This window comes from Balaenoptera musculus, chromosome 1, assembly GCF_009873245.2.
Source record: "Balaenoptera musculus isolate JJ_BM4_2016_0621 chromosome 1, mBalMus1.pri.v3, whole genome shotgun sequence".
In the NCBI taxonomy this organism is placed as follows: Eukaryota; Metazoa; Chordata; class Mammalia; order Artiodactyla; family Balaenopteridae; genus Balaenoptera; species Balaenoptera musculus.
In genome coordinates this window covers 168532735-168545644 of record NC_045785.1, presented here as the reverse complement: position 1 = coordinate 168545644, position 12910 = coordinate 168532735, and the positions used below count along the sequence as shown (strand labels likewise).

General features: G+C 35.5%; 1 protein-coding gene across 1 annotated transcript in view; it reads left to right on the top strand.

Moving 5' to 3' along the window:
- The window catches only part of SPATA17 (spermatogenesis associated 17), a 191531-nt gene that overhangs the window by 102539 nt on the left and 76082 nt on the right, over window positions 1–12910 (top strand). Inside the window, exon 7 of the mRNA XM_036865026.1 lies at window positions 12147–12350. Within this exon, the coding sequence (XP_036720921.1) occupies window positions 12147–12350 (204 nt within the window). The remainder of the gene's footprint in view (window positions 1–12146; window positions 12351–12910) is intronic.

The following is a 12910-nucleotide window of genomic DNA, read 5'->3' as shown; positions in this document are numbered from 1 at the left end:
CACAGAGCAAGTCTGGACGACAGGTTTTTGTAGGGTATGGCTAACACTGTGTAAGGGTGAAGGTCAGTGAAGGTGAAGGAGTCAAAGAACTGTGAAGATAAACTATTGGGATGGTTGCCCATCTGTGTATGAAATCACCTAAAATTTTGCCAGAACACATAATCAAAGGGAAGCCTGAACCACGTGCCAAAGGCTATCATGAATATGGGGGGAATGACCAGCAAGTCTGGGACATAAGGAGGGACAAAAAAGAGATATTCAGACTGCAAGAAGGTAGATTTGACAGTGGTTTGAAAGTGACATTGGAGAAATGAGATGATGCAAATCTCTCCCTGGTCACTGTGATACAGGGAAATACTGAAATGTTTTGCTCAGTAAGGCAGCAAAGGAAGTGGTGCTGTCGAGGAGAAGGCAGCTTCAATTGTAATAAAAAAGGTAGAGAATGTATTTATTGAAAAGCTTGAGGGCATAGGGAAGTGGGTTAGCATAGACCGGAGACCAGACGGGATCTACAGGGCAAGGCAGAAAGAATTATAGGCAAGGGAATCAGGAGTGTTGGGAAGAATAACAGGGTTTTGAGGATGAGTATACCAGAAAATGTAAAGGAGAGCTGTGATTAATTTAGCAGAAATTTATTTGGGCATAATCAATTTGACCAAAAAACAAATAGACAAATAGTTGCTTGATCCAGCTATCTCCTATTATGGGGAAATTTAAGTTGCTGTGCTTATGTTTTTATTTCAGTTAGCACAGTGATATTATAGACTGGAAGTGAATTATGGATTAAAAAGTACAAGGGTAGTACTATTTCCTCAAATTTCAAAAAAAAAAATCACATACAAACTTGTAAAACAACCCAGTAGTACACCCAAAAAAGTAGAGACTAGACTATTATTCATTTTAGACCAGATCAGTTTTTTTCATCAAAATATTAATTGGCCAACTTCTTTTGAAAAAATTACTTTTCTGCTAATTATTTTGTGGCCAAATTATGTTACCACTGGAGGGGCTTACAGTTTAAGTAGTAATAAAAGATAGTAGGGTTGTAAAGCATATTGGATGGGATTTTCCAGGCTCCCTACCATCGAGGAGACCAGAGCAAAATAGGAAAGCAAAAAAGATAACCTAAAAAAGTTAAAATAAAATTTTTATTGGAGGTAACATACAGAAAAGTAAAAAAATCCTAATCACCCAGTTCAATTGTCACAAAGTGGCAGGTATAATCTGTACTTAATAGGTACTAATTAATAGTTTCCATACTAGAAGCCACAGGTCTTCAGAACAAAACTACGCGAGAGCACAGTGATCTGAAAATGAGGTGGTCTTTAGGCTATGGACACAAGATTGTAGCCAACCAGATTAAGGCAACATAGCATTCCATGCCCACGAGGCAGTCAGTCCTATACTTTGATAAAATTTAAAATGACTTTCTCCTTTTTGCTTAAAAAAATCCTTCTTCAAAGACTCGTGGGATAGCAGTTTTTTGCAGAGCCCCACAGAACACTGGGAATAAAGTGTGACAAATGCTCCATTCCACTGGTACATTTTCTTTAACAAAAGAAAATTTTCATTTACTTGCCTGTTTCTCTAATGCCAAGTATTTTTCTTTTAGCAACTAATTGTCTTGGAAGTCATCTTTTAAACCCAAACTATGGAATCATTTTCAAATCAAATCATCTGTAGAAGAACTAAGCAAGGGAAAACTCTAGGTTTACAGAGAGAGTAGAAAAAAGGTGTATAATGGAAGGTTTCTAGGGGGATGGTGGTCATAAAAACGTCCTTCACTATGTTTCTTCTATTTTCCGTAGGGGATGCAGGCTTCATTTGTGTGTATAATGAGCCAGTTCAGAATGTAGGGAAATTGTGTATCAGAGGAATCACAATAGGCAGTTTTCAGATCACTGTGAATGGAGTTTGCACTTCCACTGCTCTACTGAGAATAACTCTTGATCGGGTCACCCAGGAATCTCCGAATTATAAATTCATGTGACCTCTCAGAGGTTTGCACACTACTCACCACACCAGTGATCTTGTAACCTTCTTTGGCCTTAGTGACACTATAGTCAGCTTTTCCTCCCACTCTTTGGTCATTTCTTCTCACTTTTCTTCAATAATTCTTGTGTATCTTGTTTACTCTATCATATGAGGGTATATATAGTTTTTTTTAAATATCACAGTTATTCAAGTTTCTGTTCCTTTGTACATCGTCTTGTTGTTTTCTGGGAATGTCTTTCCTCACTTTACACACCAAACAAGTCCCTTCTCTTTCATGATCCGGCTCAAACACCAGACATCTTACGCCCACAGAATGGTCTACTCCCAGGATGGCTATCTCTCCATGTCAACACTAATTTCAGTATTTTATAATTATTTATAAACTATCAAGGCTGTGACTCAAATGGAAAGACAGAAAGCAAAGCCAAAGCTGGAGAGACTGCTAAGGTGGCAGTCAAAAGAGAAGGTAAAGGAAACCACACTGGTGGTGGGTAGATGGGGTTTGCTGCAGGTTGGGGAAAGGAGAAGGTCTAGAGAAATTACCTAAGTGGGAAAACAAGCCACTTGCATCCAGTTCTTGCAGGGATCAGTAAAAGACTGACCTGACATTTACAGATAAAGAGAGAAAGGAATTGTTTAATGGGGAAGATTTCCCAGAAAATCTTTTACAAGAAATCTTTCTCAGAAATTCTTTCAAAATGCAATGTGGTTAAAGGGAAATCCTGACTGGGGAAGAAATCCAAGATATTCTTTCAGTCCCAAGATTTTTTGAGTCATCATGATATTGCTATATTTTGGAAGCCTCAAACCAGCCTCCACTTCTTTTTTCTTCCTCACATTCAATGGATTACAATATGATTTCTGCCACAAGAACAGAATCTGCTTCTGCAGAGGTCACCTGTCACCCTCTAATTACCATTCGAGGTGTACAGTGTCTGTACTCATGCTGTTCCACCCTCCCTGACATCTGACCCCGGTGACCTCCTCCATGAAACCACCTTCTCCCTGACGTCCTGCCCCCCCCCCCCGCCACCCCGCTGTTCGCTCTTTCCATTGCCCTTCACTTCATGAGCTTCCCTTCTCCCCCTTACTTCCTATATACACATCACTAAGACTTCTTGGAAAAAAGTCCCTCAGTCTCTATTCTCCCCTTAAGTGACTCCATCCATTTTCACACCTTCAGCCATTTTCATTCAGAAAACACTCCGGTTGCTAGCTATGACCTCTTTCCTAAGTTCCAGACTGCTCCGACAACACCACACTGGACCTTTCAACCTGAATGCTTTGTGGGAAGCTCAGTCCTAACATCCCCCAAACAGAGAAGAATATTCCCACATAACTGCTCTTCTTGTGAACTCTTGCTGGGTTTCTAAAGGCAAGATTTTCTGTAACTCCACACTCCCTTATATTCTTCTTCTTCTTCTTTTTTTTTTTTAAACGTCTTTATTGGAGTACAATTGCTTTACAATGGTGTGTTAGTTTCTGCTGTATAACAAAGTGAATCAGCTCTACATATACATATATCCCCATATCTCCTCCCTCTTGCATCTCCCTCCCACCCTCCCTATCCCACCCCTCTAGGTGGACACAAAGCACCGAGCTGATCTCCCTGTGCTATGCAGCTGCTTCCCACTAGCTATCTAGTTTACATTTGGTAGTGTGCCTTATATCTTGATTAACCTATTATCCATGTCTTTTGATTCTGTTTCTATAAAATACTCCCTGTCTATGTCATTCTTCTATTTCCACTGGTCTTTCTTCTTACTTCTGAATAAACAGGCTTTGCTTCCTTTTACAGCCTTCTGGTCTTATATCACTTATTCAGATAAACATGGATTGATTGTCTACTCTGAGCCAGGTATTGAGATGGGTAATAAATCAGGGTTCTCAGCTCTTCTTTAAAAACAAAACTAAGATAATGCCTAGACATGTGCTTCAAAGATTCCACCTGAGTTGATCTAGAGTGGAGCTTGGACATAGTAGTTTTCAAGTTGCCCAAATGAACTTAATGTGTAGCCAGAGTTGAGAACTACAAACTTAAGTATATAAACGTCAGGAAAATGGGCGTTATTCTTACCCTGATGGAGCTTAAATTCTAGTTGGGGAGATAGACATTAAAGAACAAATAGTCATATATGTGAATAACTTAAAGTGATAAGTGCCATGAAGAAAATGAACAGGGAACTTTGGGAGAAATAATATAGTAGGACAATGTGTATGGGGTCACAAAAGGTCTTTCTAAAGGAGTGATATTTAATGTGAAGTTTTAAGGATGCGTATAATTTGGCCAGGCAAGTAAGCAGATGGAAAAAACATTTTTGATGAATTTGAGTCATGGAAGATCCTGGCATGTTTTGAGGAACTGAAAGAAAGCCAATGTGGATGGTGTGTAGTGACGGATGGTTAGAGTGGCTTAAATGAGATTGGAACAGAACAAAGGACTTTGTTAAGAACTTATTAGGTTTTCTTAGGTGCATTGAAAAGCGATTTATAGTCTTTTTCTTCTTAAGATTTTTTTTGATGTGGACCTTTTTAAAGTGTTTATTGAATTTGTTACAATATTGCTTCTATTTTATGTTTTGGTTTTTTGGCCATGAGGCATGTGGGATCTTATCTCCCCAGACCAGGGATCGAACCCACACCCCCTACATTGGAAGGCGAAGTCTTAACCACCAGACGGCCAAGGAAGTCCCCATTTATAGTCCTTTAGGGACCAAAACAATTTTTTTTTTTGTAGTTATTACTCTGGCTTCCCTGTAGAGGGTAAGAGGGGTTCAAAGCAGAGCAGATGGAGGGGAACTAAATCTAAGTTTGAAGCTTGTTTTAGGGTAGTTTTAGGTTCGCAGCAAACTGGAGTGGAAGGTCTAGAGATTTCCACGTACCTCATGCCTCTGTACATTTCTTTATCTAGATTTGCCTTTTCTGGACAGTTTATATAAATGGAATTATGCGATATGTGGTATTGCATCTAACTTCTTTTATTTAGCATAATGTTTTTGAGATTCTTCCATGTTATAGTATATGTATTTCATTTCTTTTTATTGTTGAATAGTGTTCCACGCTATGGGTAACTACATTCTGTTAATTTATTAACCTGTTGATAAACATTTGGATTACATCGAATTTTTGGCATCTGTGAATAATGCCGCTATAAACATTTGCATGCAAGTCTTTGTGTGGACATATATTTTCATCTCTCTTGTATTAATTCCCAGGAATGGGATTGTTGTGTTATATGTTAAACATGTGTTTAACTTTTTTAAGATAGGCTTTTTTTCTGAGTAATGTTAGGTTCACAGCAAACTTGAGCGGGAAGTTGCCATATAAAGTCAGTCCTCCATATCCTCAGATTCTGCATCCGTGGATTCAATCAACCATGGATTCAAATATTCAAAGAAAAAAACCCCAGAAAGTTCGAAAAAGCAAAACTTGAATTTGTTGTGCATAGGCAACTGTTTACACAGCATTTACATTGAGTTAGGTATTATAAGTAATCTAGAGATGATTTAAAGTATTGGGGTGTGTGTGAAGATTATATGCAAATACTACGCCATTTTCTATAAGGGATTTGAGCATCCTCGGATTCTGGTATCTGCGGGTTTGGTGGGGGGGATCTTGGAACCAATCCCCTGAGGATGCCAAGGGATGACTGTACTGTCTACACCCCTCCCACATCATTACCACCCAAAGTCCATAGTTTATATGAGGGTTCACTCTGGGTGGAATATTACACCCTACTCTCATCTTGCTTGTATGGTTTCTGAGGAAAAGTAATTCTTGGATGTAATTCTTATCTTTGCTTCTTTATAAGTGAAGTGTTTATCCCCTCTGCTTCTTACAAGATTTTTTATCTTGGATTTCTTTAAGTTTGAATATGATATACCTAGGAGTAGGGTTTTATTCATTTTGTTTTGCTTTGTTTTGTTTTTCGGCGTTTATCCTGCTTGGTGTTCTCTGAGCTTCTTGGATCTGTGATTTGGTGCCTGACATTAATTTGGGGGGAATCCTCAGTCATTGTTACTTCAAATAATTCTCCTATTCCTTTCTTTCTTCCTTCTCCTCCTGGTTTTCCCATTATGTGTATGGTAGACCTTCTGTAGTTGTCCCACTATTCTAGGACATTCTGTTACATTTTTGTCAGACTTCTTTTGCTTTGCTTTGCTTTTCCATTTTGGAAGTTTCTGTTGATATATCCTTTCCTCAGCCATGTCTGGTCTACAGATAAATCCATCAAAGGCATTCTTCATTTCTGTTACAATGTTTTTGATCTCTGACATTTCTTTTTGATTCCTACTTAGAATTTCCATATCTCTGCTGGCATTGCCCATCCATTCTTGCATGCTGTCTACTTTATCTGTTAGATGCCTTAACTTATTAATCATTGTTATTTTAAATTCCTGGTCTGATAATTCCAATACCCCTGCTATATCAGAGTCTGGTTCAGATGCTTGCTCTGTCTCTTTCAACTGTGTTTTTTGCCTAGGTTTCCACTGGGTCTGTTTCTATACACTTCGTGCACCAGTAGGGCCTGCTTCAGACTTTTACCTTCTAAAGGAGAATGTGAAAATCAACAGAGTCACATCATATGTAGAATTAAGTGCAATCTTGCAACCTTCTAGAATTTGGCCTCAATTTATCTTCACAAGCTCATTTCTGACTATAGCTTCATGCTTAAACTGGCCAAAGTGATGTTCACTGAACAGTGGCCTATGTTTTCCCACAAATATGTCTTTGCTTTTACCCTTCCCTTAGCCTGGACTACCTTTCTTCCTTTTATTATTGCCAAAATTCTACCCATCTTTAGAACAAATTCAGATACTTTTTCCACAGAGTTTTCTAAAGGGTATATACCTTTACTATAACCTTTGGTGTATACTTCTTTTAAACAGTTATTAGAGGACACTTACTACAGGCTGTTTGTGTTATTGTCAGTCATAAAATCATTCTCCCCATGCCCCCTCTGAGAATGGCTTGATGGGAATGGTCACTTTTTATTTATCTCTGTACCCACCTTAGATCCAGCAAAGTGTTTCTAAGTTAGTAGATGCTCAATATTTATTGAATTAAATTAATATATAGAGAATGGTATCTTATTTAAATTTCTTCATTTTGATCAACATTTGATGAGAATATTTTAACATATAATAATGATGAGGATATCCGAATGTTTTATAAAAATCATTTGTTAACCTAATAAAGCCGGCTATATCTGGGGGTCTGCATTTAACGTACCCCCTCTATAATTTGACTGAAGACATTTAAACATTTTATTTCTTAATGGAGTGAAAGACGAGAAAAAGCATTTGTAGTTAAAAAAAAACAAACTCTTGCCTTAGATAGATAAGAATCATACCAAATGTATCCTTTGTGAATCCCTAATGTTTCCATGAAATTTTTATTCCTTCTGGGGCGCTGTATCTGAGAGTTAACATGACTGTTGTCTGTATCTGAGAAATGACCATGTTTCCTTTTAGTTCTCAGCAAGAGTAATTGAATGTAGACTATCTTACTAAACGCTGGCCTGTGACAGTGTGTTAACACTCTGTCTCCTAACGGCAGGGCAATTATTTGCTGAGTGGGATTTTTATAAATCCCCTGGCACTGGTATGTCCCGATAATTATGATGAAGAGCATTGGTCAGTGTTGATTCAGCAGTCCCCACCCCGGCAAATATTTCATTCGCAGTTCCCTGGCCCACCTCCACTTTTCTAGTTATTAGAGACCTTTACTACTCTTCTGTGCTTGCGTAGTGTCTTATATTTTAAAAGCATTTTTTACTAAAACTTAGAACTCAAACATATTTTAGACAGCCCTCCATTTAGAATTGTTCATCTCTCATGATATTCACAAAATCTGGTTCATGGGGCAAGAAAATACTTTTTTAAAATCTTATTTTTAATTGAAGTATAGTAAAATTTACAATGTTGTATTAATTTCAAGTGTACAACAAAGTGATTCAGTTATACATATTATTTTCCATTATAGGTTATTACAAAATATTGAAGGGAAAGATACTCAATATTTTATAATAACTTATGAGGGAAAATAATCTGAAAAAGAATATATATATATATATATATATATATATATATATATATATATAACTGAATCACTTTGCTGTACACCTGAAACTAACACAACATTGTAAATCAACTATACTTCAATAAAAAAATTTTTTTTTAAATTGAGTATAGTTCCCTGTGCTATACAGTAGTTCCTCGTTGTTCACCTATTTTATATATAGTAATGTGTATATGAAGAAAATACTTTTTAATTTTGTTTCTTTTTGTGGCAATCAGTGACTCCTGTTTGCTGTGTAATTGTCATTTGCAAAAGTAAAACTTGAATTCTCCCACCTACCCTGTAGAGTTCTTCATTCCTGGAATAAGCAGTTACTTTGAAATCATGAGAAATTACTGTTTCTAATCTGATAAAATCTGAAATTGAAGCACTAGTAATCGTGCTATGGGAATTATAGGTGTACCTGGTCCTGTTTCAAATTCTTTTTATTTTACAGAAACTCGTTTTAAAAGTAAACCTCAATAACAAAGAGAAGAGAAAAAATTAGACTATGGCTTCCCGCAGGCAGTTACAAAATAAAGGTCAGTGTATGAGTGGAAAATGACCATAAAAACATTCTTCATGAATTACAGCAGTAGATGCTCCAAATACAACAAGTATATCCATTTGTTTTCAAGTCAACTGCATTTTTTAAAGTACTTTCCCTTAGAATACTTCAGTAGAAGAATAAAAACTAAGAAGAAAAGAGCCAACTGATATGATAGATTGTTAGAAATATGGAATGGTTCAAAATATTAATGTAATGCTAAGGGTGACCGGGTAACAAATGGTACATTTGCTCGCTGTTCAACCTGGCATAATTAATATTCTAGGTCATGCTTAAGTTCCCATGATGGAAGGTCTGAAGGGGGGAAATTCAAGAAAAATATATATCTATTATATAACTCATTGCCTTTTTTTTTTTTTTTTTCCTTTCATTTTGACGAGTCAGAATCATAGCCTTTAAAAAAAATCAGTGCTTTCACACCTCATTTGCTGTATTCACCACTGGGCCACCAGTCAGCAGCCGGGCCTGATACAGGGAGGTCAGTGAGAAGCTATTAGCAGAGTTCTCTCCTGAGATTTCTTGGGTCTTATTGAGTTGAATGTTAGCATGACAGTACTGCAAATAACTCAGTTGTAGGCTTCTTTTTTTTTTTTTTTTTTTAAACAGTTAGCACAGATTTCCCCATAGTGTTGGTCACTCTAGAAAATTATTGCTGAAAATGAAGTCCCCAAAGCTAGCCTGGCATTAGCCCTTCTAAGTTGTGAAAAATGTGAAAACGGAAAAATATGTCATAGTCCCCGAGGATTAACTTTGTCTTCTGTGACTCATAGTAATACTTTTTAAAAAATCCATAGCAAACCATTATTCACAAAGTGGCTTACAAATTAATGAAATATAGCATTTGAGACAATAGTTCGGGTTGTTTTGTTAACTTAAAGAAATAATAATTAAATGGATACTATATTAATATAAGTAGATAGGGTCTCTGCTTGCTGAAGGGATTGAGGGGGGCTGGACCGTTTTCATTGACAAAAGTTAGCCAAATGTATTAAATTAATTTCTAAAATACTGACACCTTGAAGATTTTAAATGATACATTTTCCATTCAATTAAAATATATTTTCTATCTATATATGATTTAAATTGCAAAGAGAATACACATGAGGAGGTCTCCATATAGGTTGCAAAATATAATTTAAGAAAGCTATCATATCTACTGATCTATTTGCATTTCCCATCTAGCCTATGTATACATGTGCATGCAAATGTGAAGGAGATCAAGGAAGATTTCTAATGGGGGTAAAGTTAATAGCTGGTAGCAGTTATTCAGGTAGATAGATATTTTTAAATGGTAAATTATAATCTAGTTATATTGTATGCATTTTACCATTTTAATCTGTAAGATTATGGAAATGATAAACTAACAGATTTCAGTTAATTAGGTCATCACTAAACAGAATGGTATTCTCTTATATCTCTTTCATAGACTATATAGATTTAGTTCTATTTTATGTCAGAATAGTCTTTTTAGTATAATACTTATTGTTTTTTTCTCATTACAATTGATATAGTCTCATCTTAGAAAATCACCCTAAAAATCATCTTAAAAATTACCATCCACTTAAAAACTACTGTCCACCAAAAGCTATTTTGAATACATGTGTATTAATTTTCTTATATTAACATCATTAAAAATATCTGTTTACGTGTCCACCTTGTTCTGTATTTAGTATTATAGTAAGAGAATGTTAACATGCCATTAAAAATGGCTTATACAATGCCTATAATGTTTCCAATACTTTTATCTTATGTAAATTGTATAGGGAAAAAAGTCTCAAAGAAGAGCCAATTCAAGAAAAAATTTAAATAGGTAAATATATTTACATTAACTTTTTCCTTAGCGTAGGAAAAATTTGAGTTGGAGATGACTCAGTGGGTCTGTGATAATTTAGTTCTACATCACAATCTATTCAAAAGCAAATTAAACCTGAAGTGTTAAGAAAGATGAAAAGGATATAATCTATAACTTTGAAGGAAGTCAATCAGATTTTGAAATAAACTCAAACATTTTACTAAAATATTTATGCGGCTCGAGAAAGTAAGAGTAAAATAGAGACTTTATGGGCCTTTCTGAACAGTGCATTGTTTTTCTCCATAAGCATTTAGCATTCATTTTTTGAGTGTCTACTATGTGTTAAGCACTTTGCTAGGCCCTGGAGATGCAAAAATACCTAAAATACAGTCCCTGTGCTCCAGAGGCTTGCTTTGGGAAGATGGACACACACAAAGATAATTTCGAAACAGTGTAATAAGTACTGTGATAGAGTTGTCCCCAAGCTATTAAGGAAGCATTGGGGATAAGACACGGAATCTAGCCTGAGTTGGTATTTGATAGAGGTTTATGCTTACTGAGGAGTTAGGCTAGAAATATAAAATTTCCTAGGATAGTTTTTCAAAGACAACTACCGTAGGCAATCATAATACTTTGGACTTGCTTATTCCAAGAGGTAAATATAACAACCAGAAATATTTATGGATATGATGGTGGCATGAGAGAAAGGCACATTTTTAGGAAAAACCAGATAGGTTTAATGGATACATTCTTTACATTAGTCTAGAATGTCTACAGAGCAACTAAACAAGTCATCCTATCGTTTAAAATATAGCTTTTCTTCATGAATATGCATTTGTATATAGGAAAGGAGTAAAAATATAGTTCTAAGCAGTTTGTATATTCAAACGTCATTGAATTTTCAGAAAGTGGAATATGGTAAACTTGAATTTAACATTTATCCTGCATACATCTATTGAACCTCCATTGCATAGCAGGCACTGTGTTAAATAAGTCTGGACTATTTTGATGCAGTGTGTGACAAGGTCAGTGATAGACAGCAAGGGTAATGTGATGATATAGAAATAATGCACCTAACCATGTGAATGCAACTCATTAAATACAGGATGTTATTTTGAATGATTGTATACATATATATACACACACATATATATACACACATGTATGTTTATATATAATATATATATATATATACCAGCTTATTATTTTAAAGTAAAGAACTTAAAATGGCAGCCATTAATTAGGTTGTATAATGAATAATCTTTCAAATAATCAAATATTTATTAAGTTCATACTTTGTACCTGAAACTGGTTCAAGCATTTTATATTTGAGTTTGTGTGAGTGAATGTATGACTTACAGAGCTGGTTAAGTATACATATACGTAGTTAATGGTTAGAATACAAAATGAATGCCTTAAGGTCCTGTTATTTTTTTCTCAAATACAATTATATCAAATATGCCATGTGTAGCAGGTAGAAACTATAGTTTCTATTAGTCGTTTTTAACATGTTTAGTCTTCAACCATGAATCATTCTGAAATTGTTGGTCTGGAGACAAAGTGTATTTTGTAATGTCCTTAGACTAATCTAAAGTCCACCTCTAGTTAAGAACTAGAGTTGTAGTTTAACATAGTCCTTAAACATGAAAATTTGTATGGTACAACTTTATCTTCCCTTTATTTTATGTGAAAATGAAGGATAAAAATCAAAATGATGTTGTTCTTCTTTAGATTCCAGGTATATACAATTCACCTTTCAGAGAAGATCCTGATCCATGGGAGTTGCGGTTACAGCAGGCAAAGCCTTTAACACACCAAAGACCTAAAGTGAAGCCGAAGTACTGTGTCAGCCTTAGCAGCTGGCTGGCTTGCACGAGTGCCCGGTCCTTTCCTCGGTCCGGAATTCTGCCACCCATTGATAGGAAACGATGTCAGGTACTCATTAGTCTTTTTTTTTTTTTTCAGTTTAACTTTTCTGTCTTCGTACTTTTATTATTCACTTTTTTGTTTTTTATTGGAGTATAATTGCTTTACAATGTTGTGTTAGTTTCTGCTGTACAATGAAGTGAATCAGCTCTACGTATACATACATAAGAATTGTGTCAGTGATCGTGTTCTTTCTGTTTTCTTTAAAATGTTATTGTTTTGTCTTTGTGAAAAGAAAATTATTTCTTTACAGAATCTAATTTTTTTTTTTTTTTGGCTGTGCTGTGCAACTTTTGGGATCTTAGTTCTCAGTTCAATCTCAGGGATTGAAACTGGTCCATGGCAGTGACAGTGCCGAGTCCAAACCACTGGACCGCCAGGGAATTCCCCAGAATCTAATTTTAAATAATAAAAATGAAGTACATTTAAAATATATATCAAAGAAATAAATATTTCCTTGGTATTGAATTTTATTGTTCTGGGTGTGAAATTAACACATAGGATTTTTGGCTAGGATGTAGCCTTTTTCTGTAACAATACTGTAATAACTGTACTTGTTATAACCTGTT